The 20974-nt window shown below is 38.7% G+C and overlaps 2 protein-coding genes across 3 annotated transcripts; one reads left to right on the top strand and one right to left on the bottom strand.

Annotated features, from left to right (window-relative positions):
• rab24 (RAB24, member RAS oncogene family) lies at positions 1-11497 on the bottom strand. 2 transcript variants are annotated; one of them, XM_031869019.1, is made up of 9 exons: positions 11116-11497; positions 9870-9991; positions 8490-8558; positions 7580-7658; positions 7181-7248; positions 6982-7081; positions 6042-6092; positions 4572-4631; positions 1-3659 (listed from the first exon to the last, which is right to left on the bottom strand). In XM_031869019.1, exons 2-9 carry the CDS (start codon positions 9984-9986, stop codon positions 3589-3591), a joined length of 615 nt encoding a protein of 204 aa, XP_031724879.1. In that variant the 5' UTR covers positions 9987-9991; positions 11116-11497; the 3' UTR covers positions 1-3588. The 2 variants fall into 2 exon arrangements, with proteins under 2 accessions (XP_031724879.1, XP_031724877.1); XM_031869017.1 differs by lacking the exon at positions 1-3659 and having other exon boundaries at positions 3672-4631.
• Positions 11498-13593: 2096 nt separating this feature from the next.
• Positions 13594-16448, top strand: pgrmc1 (progesterone receptor membrane component 1). The gene is made up of 3 exons (XM_031869076.1): positions 13594-13929; positions 15253-15408; positions 15653-16448. The coding sequence occupies exons 1-3, from the start codon at positions 13635-13637 to the stop codon at positions 15748-15750; spliced, it is 549 nt and encodes a 182-aa protein (XP_031724936.1). The 5' UTR covers positions 13594-13634; the 3' UTR covers positions 15751-16448.
• The last annotated feature ends 4526 nt before the right edge of the window (positions 16449-20974 follow it).

Raw genomic sequence — 20974 nt, 5'->3', positions numbered from 1 at the left:
TCGTTATTAATTAAATTATATCACAATTTAATGAATGAATCACAATTCAGCGTTCCGGGAAGATCATGTAACCTCTCAAGTGCTTTAAAACATATAAGATCAACCACAACAGCTCACACAAGCCCTTGTCAGAGTGACAAATCACCCTCACTGGATTAAATAGTCATAACACAAACGGTAATAATTGACCATATATTTACTGTTTGAAGTGTTTCACAGTCTCTTTTATGATGGTGGTCTGTGGGGGGAAATGCTTTTTGGTCTACCGTTGCAGTACTGTGAGTGGTCACATGGGACAAATGACCAGACAGAGAAGAAACTCTCAATACATCCATGATTTAGCTAAAGGTAGCAAATGAGTAAAATAGGCCTTTTAGCTGCAGGTTCTTCTGCATGTTGGCTCTCTGTCATGACTTACTGGGGCACTTGAATAGAACAAAGCTGTCATTAGTGTTATTAGGAACACCTGTGCTTTGCCAACTCAACTCTGGTTAATTGTTTCTGTAACGGAGGGAAACGGCAGTCGGAGTGAACAATGCCAGATATCTGACAATCAAACAGGAGATGGAGATGCCGAGGTAAACTTTATTTTTCACTTTGCACATTTTGTAGGTGTTGTCAGAGACATATCTTTTGGATTCAGCCAGGAAGGGGAAGCCAGAGAGGTCTAATCAGCTGAAAGAAGAATCTGTGTAGGTGAGCCACAGGTGAGTTAAAAAAAACAAAAGTTATCAAATTACCAGAGATAAAGTGGAAACCGATGAAGAAACTCTGGTGTCGATGGATTTGAAGATTTAAATTAAGTTTTACAAAGAAGATGAATCACAGGCCAGGCTGTACAAGAGTGTAAACATGTTGCAATACATTCACAGTAAACACCGCTGCAAAAATAATGGCATCTTTAATAAATAATGAATCAGCATTTATTAACGGCAGGAACGTTGTAAACGAGGTCTCCGGTGTAAATCAGCTTTTGTAGTGATCGGGTTCAAGTCAGGAAGTAAGTTTTTTCGTTTTTCTACTTGATTTAAACTTTAAATACTGAAAATGACTTTTTATTTTTTGCAGCACAATGAAGGTGGAGGGGATGAGAATGACACAGCTGAACATCACACTAACAAAATAAAGAGGTGAGTTTCACTTCAGGAGTTTCTTTAGATCTCTTTTCCCACTTGTTTATAGGAGCAGACATGTTCCTTGATTAAAAACCCCAAACTCGCCTATTTCATAACATTTTCCAATGCATAGTTTAAGTTTCTAGATGTATTGTTTTATCATTTTTAATACAGGGTTTCTGCATTCACAAAACAAATGTAAGGACCACAATGCAATTTAATCTTTTTCAATGATAAGAATGACCAGTGGAGACAGTAAGGCCTACAATTATTTATAATAAAGTTTTAACATTAATATCTCGTTTGTCTGTACCTCTTAGCTGTATATAACCAACATTTATAGTAATACAATTAATCAATTCACTGCAGATAAGCAAAGCAAATTGATGGATGAATTAACCGATTAAAAAAAATAATATATCAGACTTTGATACCTTGTAAGGCCTTTTTTTAGGGATCTGAATTTAATGCTTTTCAAGACCTGCAGACTTTGTCTCTTTATTTATTTCCAGTGGCGTAGCTCATCTGTGCTTTTTGGGTCATGATCAATTCTGACATGTTAGAAAGTCCCTGAATGCACCACAGAGGACAGTTTATATTTTAAATGACTATAATACAGGTTATGTTTTGCACTACAAAGCACAGGTGATGGGCTCAACGATTTGTCGATTCCAGTGACAGTTTTGCTGATTTCAAGTGATTTTATTTGGCTTATTGTAACGTCCCTTTTTGAGGCACAAGCTTTTATGGAGATGTTTGTTTTCGTTCAGGGTGGAGATGTACGACGTGAGATGATACTACGGAGACGTTTGAAACCAGCAAAATCATCTGTAAGTGGAATAAGCTGCTGGAAACTGAATACAAAAAAAATGTTTTCTTTGCGCCACAGATTGAGTTCTGTAGGCCGTGATGCATTCATGTTAAGGTTGGTGATGATTTGCAACACATTTTTAGATTTTTAAAAACAGTATATTGCCATTATTTTTCACTCAAATGCTTAAAAAGCTCAGATATTACACACAAAGGCAAACAAACGTGTGGCTCGATCCCTTTAAAATCTTTCAGCGCTTTTTAAACATTTTAACAAGCTTTTAATCTTACACAACATATTCGTACTTTACACCGGTCTGTCCTAAACAGCCCTCAATATAAAATATTGTGCATCAAAATATCAACACGTGAAACGTCAACACATCAAAGCAGCAACATGGAGGAAACTCGTATTGTGTCAATTTATTTCCCCACGTCTTCCTGGCAGCACAACTTAAAAGGCAATAAATTAGAGTTAAATGCAGCTGTAACTATTGTTCCGAGGACATTGAGATGACAGTTTGAGCCGCGTTACAACATTCACCCACAGAGAGTGTGTGTTTCTCCTGTGTTGGTGAAATATGCTGTTTCTCACCACAGAGGAAGGGAACTTTGATCAGTGTTTCTTAAAAACCTTTCGGAGCTTCGAAGGAACATTTCACTGAAAGAAAAAGTTGACAAGTCACATTTCCACATGTGTACTTTGCATTTGAAATGGTAAAATGGATCATTTAGACCTTCAATGTAGAAAGAGTAACTGTCCTTTTATCATTGTCTTTCAGTGAGCTCAGGCCATGCAATTGAATTAGAGATGTTGTTATAGTCGCTTTTAAATCGAACTCTTAGCTGATGCTGCAAACGTACAGAGAGGTTTGGTGCGTGCTGTCTTATGTATGGATGTATTATAAGAACTGGATTCATTTGAAGGAAAGTCACTCACCCAGCACATAAGCCAAAAAACGATATTCACAAATAAAAAATATTGCAGTACCACACATGACCAGCGGCAGCGTGGTAGCGCCCCATCCAGCTCTCTTGATACATCTACTGCGGGGTATTAATGCCTTTATAAGGCTCATTGGGATCAATTCATTCATGAGTTGTACCAGATTTGCAAAAATAAATTAATTTTAAGTAAGTTTTTTTTGTAGCCGATTTGGCTTCACTCCATTTGTCGGCTTCATCGACGATGACTGACAGACAGGTTTAAACAGGTAAACAAAAATGAACTGCTGTAAACAAACCCTTCACCCTCCTGACGCGCTGCACTTCTCGCTCAATTAATCAAGTTTTCTCTGCTAGTGTGTGTTCAGTGGGATCCATCTTTTTAACTGCAGATTGATAAACGCCACCGCTTTAGAGACACGTTTACTTCCACGGTCAAGAAGCTGCAGAAGAAAATGGAAATGAGGAAGTGTTTGTTTGAATCCCTCTATCCCACCCAGTAACAGCTGCAGTAGATCCTCTTCCATAAAGTCTTAAAGCCGTCAGTTCTTTATGGCACAAAAGAAATGAACATAAGTTTTTAACAGAACTGCTTGATTTTTTTTGTTTTTCTTTTCTTCCTCCTTCTGTGACTTCTTCCATCCATCCATCTTAGCGACGTTTTTCCTCCAGCCAAAGGAAGGTCAGCACTTCTGTTCCCCTTCCTGCTGCCCCGGCATCAGTTATTATGGCAACAGGAGTAGAAATACGAGTCTTTCTTCTGGCCCAAGTCCACTCCCGTCTCCTCTGCTGCAAAAACAGGAAGAGACTTTATGTTCAAAAGCTTGTCTTTGTAGCAGCTTTGGGATCAGTGAAGGAAATCTTGTCCCTTTTTAGATAAACATTCTCACACTTTGGATTAAACGACCAAGATAACCGTGAGCCTTAGAGCTGCTTTTCTTTCCTTTGGCTGGAGCCAGGCTACTTGTTTCCAGTCTTCATGCTAAGCTAGGCTAACCACCTTGCTTGATATTTAGTGTGCAGCTTTATGAGAGAGATCGGCAACATAGTGATGAAGTGTATTGTATGTATAGTACTTTTACAACATTGTAGAATTACTCTTAAAAGTAAAAGTCCTGCATTCAAGATGTTACATCAGTAAAAGTACAAAATTATATAGCGGTGCAAAACATGAAAGTACTCGTGAAGAATTATGTGAAGTACACAATTTACATGTGTACCTTTGCCATTGTGACCGCTAACTTCCATATAAACCAAACCGACTTATGGCAAGTCGCCGACTCACCGAGGTTTTGCAGTAATGTTACGAAGCGTAGAGAGCCGGAGTAAATAAGTAACGCGTAACAATTGAATGCTTCATCCATACACTCCTCACAGCGTAGGAAAGCACATCGAGTGACAACTCTGTTCGGCTTATTTTGCTGTAATCAATGTAGCATTAACACACGGTGGAATTAACAAGCTAGCTAGTAAATGGACGGTTCGACAAGCTTGACAGTTCCACCGTGCTTTAATGCTACACTGGTTACAGAAAATGAGCCGAACAAACGGCTCATTTTCCCGGCTCAAACCCGGTGGTCACGGCCGGGGTCTAATGGTCCCCGACGCTCGTTTGGTTTATAAAGAGGTCGGTATGTTTCAAAATCCCCCTTTTTAGATTGCATTGAAGGATTCCTGAGTTTTGGTGGATAGAATACTCACGTGTCATATACTGGAAGGCAGTAGTGTTGTAATCATCAGCAATTTTCTGGAACAACTCGTCTGTCAAAGCAGATGAAAGAATGAAGCTCGTCAGTTTCCATCAAGACCGGATTAAAAAGAGATCCACTCGGGTTCATAACACCTGGTTTATAAAAAGCAATAACTGTGCCACATTTAGTTTCAAACAAGCAGCATGTTTGATGAGAGAGGCTCCAAAAACCCTTCCTCCATTAAGCCTAGCACACTGTCACCGTTACATTATCTACGCCAGAAACAAACAAGCCTTTACTGTTGTTCTCAAGTGGAATTTGACTACTTTACACATGTTAATGTTGTGTTTCAGCTCATGGTCCACGGTATACTGTATTACATCATGTTCACATGCGTGTGCTTGTTTCTCTTTTCTGATCTGTGAAGCTTGAAATGCACTCGTACATGATGTTAGGTGTTGTCGAGCTTGAACAGAAAAGAGGCTCTCAGTGGTCATCTCTGTTCAAAAGCTGATATCTTTGACAATATATTTTTCTCAAAGATACTGTGATTACAGGGATTTGGTCCCACTGACGGCTCTCTGTGGTGCATCTGTCATCGAAGTCAAAGTCTGACAACGTGACTGGGATAAGAGTTCCCACTGAGGGTTAGAAAATCACTTTATTCTCACTTTGTGACAATAGTCTCTATGAGAGACCAATGTCTCAATTTGACTCATGTCTTACATATTCATTTCCAAATAGCAAACACTTTACTATTACCCTCCTCCATATTATTTAAATGTTTGCAATCGAAGAGTTTCTGTTATTTAGTTTTATTTACTTCTCCTTGGGGAAATTTGACTTTAAAGCTCAGTTGAATTAGTTTAGAATTAGAAGCAGCTCCTTCTACAGTTCTTTTTGCACAGTGAATGTGCAACAGTGACGCCTATAGCTGTCCATTACATCTTTCTTAATGGATTTATCAAGACATGAGGGACACTCATCCCTTCTTATCACAATGATACGCCTACATTTTCTCATCAGTTTAATCATTTATTAGATAATTCTGTGATGCAGTGCACACGCATAGAATGATGAGAGATGTTTACTTGAAAATTGAAAGTGTACGGAAGAAGTAGTAATGTTGTTATTGAGGTTGTGAGAGGGGTTAAAAACCTGTTTCTCCCTGTCACCGTGAGGTGCTGAAGAATCGTGACAGATTGTGAAACTAGTTTGCTTAATGGAGACTTTCTAGTTCAAATGTTCCAAACAGCAGATAGTCAGGAAAGACACTTTCCCTGTCTATGTGTGGATGGGTGTTGTGTTACAACAATCAAGTGAGTTTATGTGCTTGAAAAGTTGCCAACATTTGTCAGTATTAAGAGTTCTGAGGGAAACTCACTTCCTCAATTGACAGACCGTGAATAAATACAGCTGTGATGACAGCCAACCGCCCGTGTTAAATACGTTCTGCAGGATGACTGAAGGTGTGACTCACCCACGTTGTTTCCTGTTTTACTGGAGGTCTCAAATAACAGCGCACCGATCTCTGTGAAGCAAACCAAAGCAGGGAGGTTAAACGTCAGCCGGGCTGCTGCACAAACGTTTGAAAGAGAGGTTAACCATTTTTTAATATCCTTTAACCACGTTCAGGACGTTTAGAAGCCTTTTGGGGATCTATTTATTCCCCAGTTTGGGCAGTAACATAATCTCAAATGTCCAGGTAAATAGTAAAACCTGTTTTCAGGTTTAAAGATTAACTCTGCTAACACGGCTAGAATGTAAAGCCTTAAACTGGTTTCTGCAGAGTTCACCAAGTTCAATCGAAGATATTTTAGCTTTTACCCGTTTTCACAGTTTTACCGGCCGAAGTCTGAAAGCATGATTGAAGAATTAGGCCCCAGAAGTCAGTACTTCTTAGCAGTATATTTAAAAAAATTCTGAATATTATTAATGGAATCAAAGCAACCTGGACCCAGATGAGTGGCAGAAAATGCATTAATGGATTAACCAAATAAAACTGGTTAATTTAAGATTTTGAATATTATGAGACTATGAGCTTCCTCGCTACTGAAAGCCTGCAATCAGATACAAAAACGTACAGTTGAGGTTATAATGCCCTTTCTTTTTTTGAGGATACAAAATCCAACGCTTGTTAAGACTTTTCCAGCCCTGCAGACCCCGTGAAGGGTGTTTCACGTGTGGATTTTGTACATTAATAAGAGAGGAAACTATCAGTGTGGCATAATATATAAACAACGTGTTAGTGCACACGTACAAATATGAAGCTAAAATAACCACATTGATCTGTTGTGTTCTGCTGGTCAGACATTTAAATGAAGGCTCCATGACAGTACTGTACATTATCAATCACACAGTTCTGTACAGATTAGAGTACCAGTATAGTGACCAGTTTATAACCGGGAGACGGTATTTACCGTCAGCAAAGTCCTGAGCATCGTGGTAGTCGATTTGCCGCAGGCTTCGATCTCCCTCAATCAGGTCGCTCTTCGTGCCACACAGGTAGATCTTACAGTGCTGGAGGAAACAACACAGTCAAGAGAACCACAACATAATGTTACAGAGTTACAGTTAAGCTCCGTTACCTTTAACTTTAGACTAGAAAAGCTCTCTTACTTCCTCGCAGTTCTGCAGCTCCTTCACCCAGAACCGAGCTCGCTGGAAGCTGCTGGTGTCGGTCATATCTAAAAGTCAGAAATAAGATATGTATGTAAACACAAACGTGCATAAAGCGCACAAGGACAGCAAAGCCAGAACTCGGAGCCAAGACTCATCCACCAGCTATTGATTCCTCTCAATGAAGAGTCGCGTAAAAAAGGAATTTAAAGGTTTAACACAAACACAAACAACTGGATGGTAAACGGTGATATATTTACATATAAAAGAACCATGTGCATTCAGTTCTGTATGTCCATTTACAAATGCATTCAGCTGTGGCCCAAATACTAAAAGAGCTCCCAGAGTTCTGACACCCGAGTGCTGTCGTTAAGATGATTAGGATGAGTGCAGGTTTACCGTAGCAGACTATGGCAGCCCGGGCTCCTCTGTAGTAGATTCTGCTCATGGCTTCGTAGCGCTCTGATCCAGCCGTGTCCTGAGTGAGACGGACGGAGAAAGAAAAATACTGAGATCCATCTTCCAGTAATGTCTCGGCCCTCACACCTGAGATCTGATAATAACTGTTAACAGTCTCCTAGAACCCCCATGCAGGCTTTGAATGCCTCGTAATACCCAGTGTGATGAGCTCCAAGCTCATTTCCCCTAAATGCTCTGAAAGTTCTGGAATGACCGAGAAGGAGTCATTTATTTCGGTCATTATTAACAAGTTTCCACAAAATAATGCATTTACAAATAAAACAATATGTAAATAAATAACAATAAGACAATAAATTAAAGGAAAAACTTAAACCTCAACTGTTTCTTTTGGTTATTATTTAATAAAACTGACAATTGCTTATTAAGTCTAATCAATCTACAGATAAGGTACTGTAATATGCAAGTCATGCATTTATCATTTATCCAACACAGAAGAAGAATTACTGTTTATCATCATATGTATGATAAAAGGTACCTTCACTAGTTCTCTGAAAATATTAAATAACTTTTAATACTAAAGCTGAATTTATACCATTCATCTTATTGGAAAACTTAGATAAACAAATAAAAACACCATGGATTCAAAATAAACGGTCTGTGGTTGAGTTGCATTGTGGGTAATGTAGGCGCCAGGTTTTGATGGGAAAATGATGTATAAAACAAAGACAATAGATCTGGTTCTGCTGTATTTATTTTGATCCTTTTTTAGTTTTAACCGTCCACCTTGAGTCAGACAACGTTATAGGAGTACAATGCTGAATCTGTTGCCAAATTGTGGGACTGATGCAGAAAACAGACTAACATTCATATCCGGTCGCCTCGAACTCACCCATATTCCCAGAGTGATCACTTTCTCTCCCACCTGGATTGGTTTGGCAACGAAAGCAGCACCGATAGTCTGTCAGGAAGAGAAAATGGGGACCAGACACTCATGGATGGAAATGTTTGGACTCCTGTAGACTGTGGGAACTCTGTCTGAACGATAACATGGAGCTTCTGCTCATAATCCTGCAATAAAGACATTTACATTTTCTTTGCAGTTGGCTGTGAACTGGTAATCAGCAGATACTGTACGGTGGAAGTGTGGGTTAACCTGGTTACTAAGTGTTTACGTAATTGAGAGATTTTAGTTTTCGTCATTCCGACTTATTGCGTGTAGATTGACAGTCAAAAACAATAACATTCAATCCTTTATAAATTAAATATATAATGCAAAAAGTGAAGACGTCCGTGTGCTGTTACAGTTTGTGTAATCGTGCCGTTACGGCTCAGTGGATGCAGAACACACGGGATATAGAATGATGCACATAAAGCGGAACAAAAGTTCATAAGCACAAGTCTTTAAGACATATGCAGTTAGCACATCTGCTAAAATTAGCACAACAAGCGGATCAGTATCAATATGACGAACACAAATAAAACAGCGGCGCTGGAATACCAGCTTGTGGGTGCAAGGTCAGCTACAACAGAGTTGTGTGTAAGACGAGGACGGACTGTTAGTTCACAGTTCACAATGTACTGCTGAATACAGTGCAATACATAACTGTTTACTTTGAAGGTATGTATATTGCGACGGTGGAACTAACTGAAATATTTTTTTATTCTATTCATTTTTTTATTTCAGTTTCACAGTATAAGAGATGCTTTTCGGTTTTATAGACTATTGTGACCTGTTGCCTTTTGGGAAAGTGTTTGTTTAGTGTTCGTACATTATAATACAGGAGTGTTAAAATTATCCCTTATTTTAATAATCAAAATAGTTCACCAAAGTTGCCAGTGATCAAAATGCTCCTTCAGTCCTCAGTAAGACGACTGTGTCCGTCTTTGACACTTGCACTACTGTCTGTTCATAATGAAAGAATAGAAACAGATCTTTATGCATTTGTTTGTTTTTTTACAGCTGTTCCGAATTCCCACCAAACCGTGCCTTTGGTGTATCGTTACACTCCTCGTCTAAATACTCCCAAAGCTGCTGTGTTGCTTCAAGCAACTGTGAATTTATAAAAACAGGACACGAGAGAGGCATGTCTGCATAGCTCCAACATTTAATATGCTTGTCTAATGCAGCATCGGTCAATGTGAGTGCTTCTATGCTTTGAGATGATCACAGACTTGAGCCTGATTACCACAACCTCCCCAGGGCAAAATATATAAAAATAATGTCTTTCATCGTGGGCATGGAAATTGAAGCGGAGCAGCCGACACTCACATTCTGGTACGGGCCGACCAAGAAGCGATGATGAACGTATCTCTCCACCAGGCTGGTCTTCCCCACGCTCTCCTTTCCCAGCATCACCACTTTGGCGTCCACGCGCATCGCACTCATGGTAACTGGAGTGTGGAGGAAAAGCCCAGGATGAGACCGCAGCAGAGGAAACAGGAAGAAGGGGGAGGGGTTAGTGTTCAAGGATGCTCAGTGTGATGACAAGACAGGATAGACAACAAATAAGTGGCAATACTAATTAAATCATAAAAACTATTTGCATGCATTTCAAATTTGTAGGTCCGTGTCACCTGTTGTGTCTGCAGATATCTGATGTATTTCTATGTATTGTTATTAAGATATGGTGCTGAGAACATGAAAGTGAAACCAAACTGTAATTGCCACAACTTTGTCTCACCCTCCAAATTGTGAAGTGGGACTGCCACTAAAGAATATGTCAAAAACACATGAGCACATGCTTGTAACGAGTTACCAGAGTCCAGTCTTAAACCTCTAGTTTCTTCCAACAACCCAAAATATTCACTTTATAAAGATACAGTCAGTGGAAAAGGTACTCTTATTGTCAGTAAAAACACTCTTGTTACAAATAAAAGTAACAAGAGTACAAAGGTATTACCAGCAAAATGTACTTTAAGTATCAAAGTTAATGTGCTTGTTGGACAGAATGGAGTTATATTATTATAAATCATATTATTGGAACTTTATGACTGATGCTTTAGTACGTAAGCAGTATTTTAATGTTACAGCAACAGCACATTTTACTATATGTACTGTACGATAATATATCTTATGAACGGATCATGTTTTGTTTATAATCTGTCAAATGCATGTAGAAAGTACAATATATGCCTCTTAAATGCAGTGAAGTAGAAGTATAGGGTATTATGTGGTAAACGTATAGAATATAAAGTAGTTTAAACCAGAAAATGAATTCAAATTCAGTAAAAGTACCTCAAGTACAGTACATTTTCATAACATTCTCTGAGCTTTCTACTTGTCAAATTGCTAAATAACACTGAATACATTGATAATTACGAGTTAAATATTGTAATCACAATGCAGGACTATTACTTGTAACATAGCTTCTACTCTGTGGTATAAGTACTTTTACTTTAGTAAAGGATCAGAGTACTTCTTCCACCACTTGTCCTCATAGGGACAAACAAGACACAGCCAGAACACCAGCCTCAACCTTTACCTAACCAAGCTAGCCTCACACACAAACACTCACCTCGTAGCTAGCTTGACTCAACAAATCCTCGGTGACATGCCAAGCCGAACCGATCCGATCCGAGCCAGGGCTGTCAGACCTGTTTGGAAGTAGAGCCGCAGGTGACCGACAAACCGCTTGTCATCTCTCCAGAGCTGCTGTTTGGAGACTGAAAAGCAGCAGCTATAGCTAGTTACTGACTGTTGCGCAATGGGGTGAAATTACAAAGCAGCCAAGTTAGTTACAGTGACGTCACAGAAAGCGATAGTAGCCGAGCTAACAGAAGCTAGATTTTTTTTTTAATAACAATCACAGCTAACTGACGTTGATTAGCTGGCCGGAAACAGAGCTGTTTCTGAGGGTAGAAATCTCCATCGGAGCTTTTTTGTTTGGGTGGGAACCAAAGAGGCGGTGGTTTCCAGGAACCGGAAGTGCCCGAATTGCGTGAGACAATTACCGGATGTGTTGGTGTTTTTTAATTTGTATTATAGTAACAGTTGCACTTCCACAATTTCACAAATTGTCAATAAGAAACAGCATAATACATATTCAAACTAACAACTGCAGAAGATAAGAAAGAAATAAAAGCATAAACAATACATAATAATTCTGACTGTAGTTAGCTGACTTGCCAACTTTTGTCACATTTTTTCAGCATTATCTTTATTGGTTTTCGAAACATAACTAGGGTTGTAACGATAACCATCTCAGAAAGTATCACGGTATATGTTTAGCAACCCTAAACATAACAAACATCCCATAGCAATACAATGATTCAAATAAAAAAATACTACTTAGATTCAACACATAGAACAATAATTGGTGCTTTAATAATGTATTTTTTGCACTTTGTCTTTTGACGTTTTATATGAAGCTCTTTCCCTTGTTGCTGTCATTTGCTATATAAATAAACTGGCCTTTTTCAAAGCATCATGCACCAAAATGTGTCCCACATTAGCTGACAGGACGCTGCAAACATAAACTGGAGCAATAACATGAGTAAATATGATACACCTCCATCCATGTCAAATCAAATATGAACACTATCCATCTCCCTAGACATTGCAGCTATAAAACATAACTTTGGCACATCTGGAGCACAGACTGCACGTCAAAGATAAAGCGCCCTGCTGCACTGTTGGTGAGCATTTATCAGATGCTGAGCTATGAAACAATGTCTGTAAACAGGTACTGAAGTCTACATTCTTCAGACAGAACAAACAAAACAAACTGCGGACATTTTAAGGAAACGCCTGTATCCAAGATTATTATATAATGGACAATAGAACAAAAAGTACATTTCAGTAGGCCAACTTTTTTTGAAATGTTTTGCGTCCCTGTGTGGTTGTTTTGTGTCTCTTTGTGGTCACCAAATGTATTCTCCATAACATCAAAAGTTCAAAACATAATTCAAACAAATTAAACTTTTTAAATTATGTTTGTTGTTATAGCCTACATATAATATAGATATTAGATAAGTATATGGATTAGTTGATTAAAACAACCATTTTGATAATTGATTAATTGTTTAAGCTTTTTCAGTTATTTATTGACTTTTTTCTGGCACTTTATAGATTAAACTAATCAATTAACCATAAAAAATAATGAAACAATCGACAATAAAAACTAGCATTAATAATTACAGAAATAGAAGTATATTGTGATAGCCTACAGTTTAGAACAGGGGTGTCCAAACTTTTTTCAAAGAGGGCCAGATTTGATAATGTGAAAATGCCCAAGGGCCAACAGTCCCTGCTGACATTATTTTAAACAATACAAGTAGCCTATACATACATTGTTATTTAATCATTTTATTTTCAATGACAGCAAATAGCAATGTAACCAAATGTAAGCATTCATGTGTGACCGGTTGTTTCCTGTGAAGATGGAAGTTTATTTTGAAAAGACAGTATGCATGTAACAAGCGAAAACAGACTCATGTTGCTGGACTTTTGCAGGAAAAACGCACGAAAGGTGAGGAGTAATATTTCGTAAGATATCAATAAAACGGGGATGAATTTATATCATTGTATAAAGAGAGTGACATGAGAAGATCAATCTCATGTCTGTAAGTTAAATCAGCTATAATCACTATTTTAAAGTGATTAGTGACTCGTCTAAAACATTTAAAAAGGGAATAACTTCAATAGAATCATTCTATACAATGTAGCTTCTTTACATTCTATTAGAATGTAAAGAAGCTACATTGTAATACAATGTAACTTCTTTACATTCTATTAGAATGTGAAGAAAGTTACATTCTAATAGAATGTAAAGAAGTTACAGTGTTGCCTTTTCTTCCCACAAGAACGTAATTTTGTCAGGTTGATAAAAACATGTCACTTTACTTCCTGACATTATTGTTACTTTAGAATATATAATGTAATATTCATTTATCTATCTATATATCGATCGCTTTTTATGGCACACAGTTAACCCAATTGGTTCAAACCGTTAACCGACGCCTCTCAGGCTGCACTGTGATTGGCTAATCCGTGGGCTCCCACCCAACACACACACGGACAGAGAGAGGACCCAACATGGCCGAAGAAGAAGGAAGCGAGGTAACTTCTGGTGGTATTTTTCAGGAGATCTTCACCTCCCCACTGAACCTGACCCTGCTCAGCCTCTGTCTGTTCCTCCTGTACAAAATCTTCCGCGGGGACAAACCACCGGAGCTCGGCGAGGTGGAAATACCGCTGCCCAAACTGAAAAAGAGAGACTTCACCTTCGCAGAGTTGAAGCCCTACGATGGACTCCAGGACCCGAGGATCCTCATGGCAGTCAACGGGAAAGTGTTCGACGTGACCAGAGGGAAGAAGTTTTACGGGCCAGGTAACCATTACTCTAACCCCTCTCCATTAAGTTGGTCTAACCTGTTTTCTTTTCCGTCCGTCTCGTGTTTCGAACGTTTAGAACATTACGCCACTCACAGACGCTCGCGTGTGGTAGCTGCTGGCTCTGAGCTACAGTCTATGGCACTGAGGTGACATTTTATTGATTCACACTTGATAGCAATTCTCTGACATTATTACCAAATACAACAAGTTTCAATTTAGTTTTTTAACTAGCAGCTAACGTCACACCCCCTTTAGCGAGCAGGCAAATAATACGACGATCCCGTTTCACAACAGAGGAGTTGCTATAGCCTGGAACCACAGATCGTCTATTGGAGACGTTGAGTTACTCCTTGGTATAAAAAGAAAATGCACAAACAAACCGGTCGCCGCCATGTTTCCAAAGTGCAGTGGGCCTTTATTTATATTGTAATGTTTGGTTTAATGCTGAATTATTACATAGTGTGGAAACCTTATGTAATTAGGTTTCCACACGTTTATCCCAAAACTAAATCGATGGAAGATTTATCAGAAGAAAAAAAACGTATTCAATTTAAGACAGACATAAATAAATGTTATGAATTCATCGGTGTAAGAGCAGGCCTCAGATCTGTTGTTCTTTGTAGGAGTGAGGTTAAACCGATGTTACCAGAGTTAAACCACGTGTTCTCTGAAATTAGAATATGCCCCGTCATGCTTCGTGGTTTTTGTGGCCTGGAAACGGAAGCAGAGTTAGACCTCCTCTTCTTTTTTTTCTTTTTAATCTCAGATTGTAACCTTTGTTGCTTGTAACCTCTGACCAACAAGATATCTCACAGTCATGCAAACCTTTTTCAGTCCGCTGCACGCCACGCCCTGAAGCCTGGAGTCCTGCTGTGGCTTGTTATTAAAGGAATTTGGCTGATTTAAAGTGTGTCCGTGGACAGAGAGTGCTTGGTGCTCAAGGACACTTTGATAACACGCACAGCTGTTGCAGGATGTTAAACACCAAGGGCCTTGTGTTGCTAAATAGTTTTGGACCAAAACCAAAAATCTGCTTCAGCTCTAAACCCACTGTTTCCAACTGAACACACCTCACAAATATATTGTTGTTGGTTATGATCTTTTCATGGGAAACACATAGAATATCACCAGGCATATCTATCAAATGACCGTCTCTCCATTTCAAAGATCTTTCTGTCTGAGTATACATGTATATCTAGCTCAACATCCGGCTACTAGAGATAAAATCTCATGTAAAACGAGCTTAAAATGGTCACTTTTCAGCCGTTCTTGGTTGTGTCTTCTGTATTCACCTCACTGTTTGTATCACGTCTCACAGAGGGGCCGTATGGAGTGTTTGCGGGCAGAGATGCGTCCAGAGGTCTGGCTACGTTCTGCCTGGAGAAGGAGGCCCTGAAAGACGAACACGACGACCTGTCCGACCTGAACGCCATGCAGCAGGAGAGCCTCGCCGAGTGGGAGACTCAGTTCACCTGTGAGTACGAGATGTGACGGTTTAAACGCCACAGTTATCGAGGCAGAGAAGTATCTCGAGAAACGATACTTTTCACTGCAATGCATCACATTTTTTTCCTTAAATCATCAGACAACAAATGAGATATTTCACTCAGGGGAAAATAAATGGTGTTTAATGAACAAGCTTCAAAACACAATGCAGTGATCTCTTTCCGGTAATTTGTCGGCAGATATTCATTTATTTAATTTTTCCTGTCTTCCAGTTAAGTACGACTACATCGGCAAGCTGCTGAAACCAGGGGACGAGCCCACAGAGTACACCGACGACGAGGAGGAGGGCAAAGACAAAAAGGCGGACTAGAAGCGTAAAGAGCGAAGTAGACGGGGAGAAAATGGTCGGTGCCTTAATGTTGGTTTGTAATTTTGACGCCTGTTGCCTCCTTATTAGGGGCCAATCTTCTGTATGTATTCTAGTACGTTTGGACTTTCACAACCCTGACTGAATTCCATTCATCTCCGTTAATCTTGTGGCACTAACGGCTAAATATGTTACAGAGTTTTATCAGTCAAAACGTAGATTTTTGTGGAGAATCAAGAACTTGGACCAATTCCACAGACGGTTATGTGTCCTGGAGGTTAGGAGTAGTCGGCTGACTGAAGGAGGAGCAGATGAGCTTTGGCTGCGAGATAATCCACAGCTCTGTCGTACACTTTGATAACATCGCCGCTGACGTCCTTTCATTCGAGGTTTGGCTCGGCTCACATTGACATGAATTATCTCAGGAAGTAGTTTCACTCAAAATTAGCTGAAGTATATTGAGGTTCTGGAGCCAGAGGGCAGATTTAATGTTTGTTTCCAGAGAACATTTAAAACACTTATCTTTGAGTCACACCTAAACTTAGTTTCCTCTCAAAGTAGATCTCGACACAGAGGACTCATTCCAGCGTTTACTTTCTGTTTGACTCTCAAGACGAGCGTTTGGAATGATTTTTGTTCATTTGGTAAGCTTTAGTAGGTCTGCATTTCCCACCTTAATGTTTTCTTTAACACACATATGAGCGTAACACGCAGGCTGAAAATAAAACACGGACTTTTTCTTGATGAACTGTACTAACCACATTGGCTTTATTTACCTTTATATGAGGGGCGAACTGTTTCCTGATGATGATGTACAGATGTCTTGTTAACCCATCGCATGTTTTGGCTGAACTGAATTCTACGACGGCGTATTACGGCCGTTGTAGGTAAACAAAAAAAGAAGACAAAGTAATTACAGAGCCGGGGGGGGGAGGGGGGGTATTATACCATGAAAAAAGACATGAAAACATTTTGACAATTAAGTTATAAATTAATAAGAAAACAAAGTGATACATTTATGATGGAAAGAAATGTCAACAAATTAAAGAAAATAAAAACTTGAATATTCTCTGAGATTATAAAGTCAGTGATTTGTAATAAAAAGTCTCAAATTTAAAGAAAGAAGATGAAATCAACAAAGAACTACATTGCTTCACTTTTCAATGTTTTTCTCCTAAATTTATCATTTAAATCTGGGAAATGATTAGTTTTTAACCCCCTCCCCCGGCTCTTTAATTATTGTTTTTTACTTTTTCTCCAGTGGCCCGAGTACGCCGTCTTGAAACTCTCCTGTTAATACATTTCTCTTATATTCAGTGTTCATTTCTGGTGAAAAGGGGAGATTTTTGGCAGATTATCTGAATGTAGAACTCACAATGACAATCCTGGTTGTTTGCTGCAGAGCCCCAGATCCCCATTATATAATCCCATGAACCATTTTCAGTGATTTATCAAGCAAAACATATAAACCCGTCTCTGGTTTCATGCTCCTCAAATACAAGAATTTGCTGCTTTTCTTTTGCTTTACACAATTCTATAATTTGAATTCCTTTCAGATTTTTGACTTTAGGTCGGATAAAACAAGTAATGTGCAATGATTTCTTACAAAAATAAAATAAATGCAGAAAACGATGAAATATGAAGCCCTCACTCTTGTGCTCATCTTTGTCGTTCATCACTTGTTGCAGAGGAAAAGTGTACAAAATAAATGGCTTCACCTGTAAACACTAGAAAGAAGCTGCTGCCAGTAATGTTGAATTTAATAAAGTCATAATTTCAATCATTCAGCTGTTTGTTTACATTATTTTTGACACTAAATCCATGATGGGAAAGAATCTGACGTTTATTGGGAGGCCTCTGATGCTCTCAAAGTATTGTTATTTAAAAATACAATAGTCTCCACGTGTCTGTGAAGTGTTGCAGAAACTTTGTTGGTGAGGAAAGACATTTTGAATCCTGATCTTGTATGGAAGAAGTTGGTTTTAAATGTGTTAAATAATCTGAACACAATATTTCTTTCTTTGCCTCCGTCGACGGCCACTTTCCGAAAAATACATTGAAAGAAGGAATATGTTCAGTATGCATGTACATAAACTAAATGTCATAATCCTGAGAAATGAATTTTGATTTAATAAAGAAAACTACAAAATTAAGTCAGTCTGTTTATTTTAATACCTTTTTAAAATATTATTTACCATGTAATGACATAGAATTAATGAAATAACAGGGGCCATCCTGTATAATGAGTACTTTTACTTGGATACTTATGTATATATGTTCTTTGAATGCAGGACATTCTACGCAGTAGTATTACTACTTCTAATATCTGACAGCATTCATCTGATAGGAACAGCTCAGCCTGTCACGGAAACGGTCCTATAATCAGCAATTAGTCAGCAGCTTCTTGTGAAATCAGATAGAATCAGTTTTACACAACCGCAGTTCAGAAGCTGTTGTGAAGAACACAAGTCCTCCTCTTCATCTGAGTAACGGCAGCTCAGAGTTACACTCACGCTGCCTCAGTAGAGAAATACTACCAAAGTTATCTTCTAACACATGTTCCCTGTTCAACCTAAAGTGTGTTATTAGTGACTTTGGTCATGTTATGTAGAGTACACAGATTTAGAGAGTACAGCTTTGTGTTGTATACAGTAACAACACTAGTAATATCAAATGTCTTAAGTGTAACCTTTCTGCTAAAATGGAGCTGCATTTTACAATTATGTTTATCAACAACTTATTTGAAGTATAATTTTTGCTTCCTGGATTAATATTTGTCCTCTGCAGTGATGTTGCCTCCTGACTCATTATTTACTTTATTAACAAACAATATTTCATGTAAGTCAGAGTCTTATGTTCCTCATTAGTTTCCAGTTCCTGCTACATGTTCACATCCTCGAGTCCATAAACCCTGCAGAACATCAGGACGTGTACACATGTGACTGTGGAACAGGAGAAGAGGAAGTTATTACATATAATGAAATCTGTGTAAACTACATCTGAACACTAATGTTTCTTTAGAACTCAAGAGCATAAGAACTAATGAAGAAATGACAATGATTGATTTTTCCTCCAAATGACTTCCAATAATAATATCATAAAACATAAACATGAGTAAATGCTGTCATACTGTACATAGAACATATTTTATCTGCGATGGTAATGATGTGTGCTCCTCTCCATACAGGAGATCCTTCGTCAGCTGCTTCTCTTGAGGACATGAGGGTCGTCATCCCGTCCTGTTGTGGCCTTCAGGCTGCTCCTGGACTGAAGCGGGACACGTGGCGGCAACACTTCCTCCTCTGAGGGTCTCTCACTGGCACCACAGGTCCTCGTCTTCAACTCCTCAACAAATGGAGTCGGGTCCTCAAACACCTCCTCAAGTACAAGCCTCATCACTTCATCCACGTACTCTGAATATGAAAACATTATTTAAATGATGGTGTTCTTGTTCTAAATTAAATACGCTTCCTTCCTTATTTATATTGAAACTTTGTCATTTGTCCTTGTTAAAATCCCACCTTCATTGTATTATGTTTGTTATAAAATAGTTTAACACTTCTTGTATGTAGGCTCTGTTTTAACTGGCTTTATATGCATTTAATCTTCTTTGACTTGGGGAACACGACCGTGTAGACAGATGTTCCAGCAGATTTTCATTACAATGCTCGACTGTAAGGCTCAACCTACATTAATAGAATCATGGTAACACTTCTCTAATTCAGTTACTTTGTTATAAGAGGTTACAGAATCTATTATAAAGTATTTATTACCTGATCAACATTCCATGAAAGTGAAAACCACGTTCCTGTGTTCAGAGCACAGGATGAAGATGTGGAAGTCCTCCAGAGATGATGTCTGGTAGAGGTGACTCAGCTTCTCCACGTCTTTCACTCATCTCTTGTTCACCACCATTTTCTCCTCTTTTTAATATGTTTAATATGTTGTTATTATGTCTTCTTAACTTTGGACATTTCTCTGTTTTTAGCCCCTCCCCTCAGGATGCTCTGCCTTCTGAGGGAAGCCCTTGTTAATAAGCATTTAAATTAAAAAAATTATAAATGTCTTGTTTGTCGTATTGTCACAAAGAAGTATGACCCTTTAATCTCCTCTTCTGTGATTGGCTGAAACAGATGGAGACGTCTAAACACAGTCTTGTTTTTTAATGCAGGTTCAACTGTCTGAATATAAATGTAACAACATCACAATAAGTTTTCGGTGAAAATTGCAAATACATTTCTATTATATTCACTTAAAACAACAAATATGTGTCTATTTCTCCAGGACTCGAGGCTGAAGGAAATCACACATCAACAGGTAAATAGAGATAGAAAAGAGAAATAAAGAACCAATGAAGCAGAATCAGCAGTCAAGTGTTAGTTTGTAAGCCCATTAGTGATATCATCAGTGACATCATCTCTGACAGTAATGTATCCAGGTGGACACACACATGCAGCAGCTAGAATGGCAGCAGACTTGTCTGATGAGCTGCTGCTTGAGTAAACCAGGTGCTGAATGCACCAAGATATCTATATATGAAACCTCCATGTCTGCTGCTCCAGGAGTCCTCTGGGCCCACCACCAAGCATTCATGATGGTTTGAGTATTAAGCACCAGTGTCACATCCTATAATCTAAACATGTTCTGACACATATATTTATATATATATTATACTTCAGCATTTTTAGCGACCAAAAGTGAACCAGGATGTTATTATACCATCAACAAACAATTAAACCTCTTTAACTATCACCATTCACCGTGCTTCCACCATCATAGGATTCACGAACAGATAGAAAACATTTGTGGACAATTGATCAAACACAAACAACGATATTATACAACAAAGGGTTAAACTATCACCGTATGTAGCTATATGGGCTACAGATCCCCGTGGTGTAATGCTAACGCTCGATCTTCACTCAGTTGGTGCAAAGTTCAGCTCTCGTACCGGTGTTACAGCCCGACTGGTTTTCAAACATACTGGTTTCCCTTCCGTGCGTGTGTTGTGTTCACTGAACAGCAGCAGCTGTTTTCTGGCTCTGTCGACACATTCGTCACACATTCACAAACATATTGCTGGAGATCTAAAAGCCACATCTCATATCCATTGATTCACCGTATAAGTGAGACAACAAGAAATACATTGAAGAAAATATATTTATGGAAAGATCACAACGACCTGCCTCTCTCTCTCTCTCTCTCTCTCTCTCTCTCTCTCTCTCTC

The sequence above is a fragment of the Anarrhichthys ocellatus genome, unplaced genomic scaffold, assembly GCF_004355925.1.
Source record: "Anarrhichthys ocellatus isolate YVR2014 unplaced genomic scaffold, GSC_Weel_1.0 scaffold45, whole genome shotgun sequence".
In the NCBI taxonomy this organism is placed as follows: Eukaryota; Metazoa; Chordata; class Actinopteri; order Perciformes; family Anarhichadidae; genus Anarrhichthys; species Anarrhichthys ocellatus.
The sequence above is the reverse complement of the archived record's forward strand: the minus strand, read 5'-3'. Positions and strand labels throughout refer to the sequence as shown.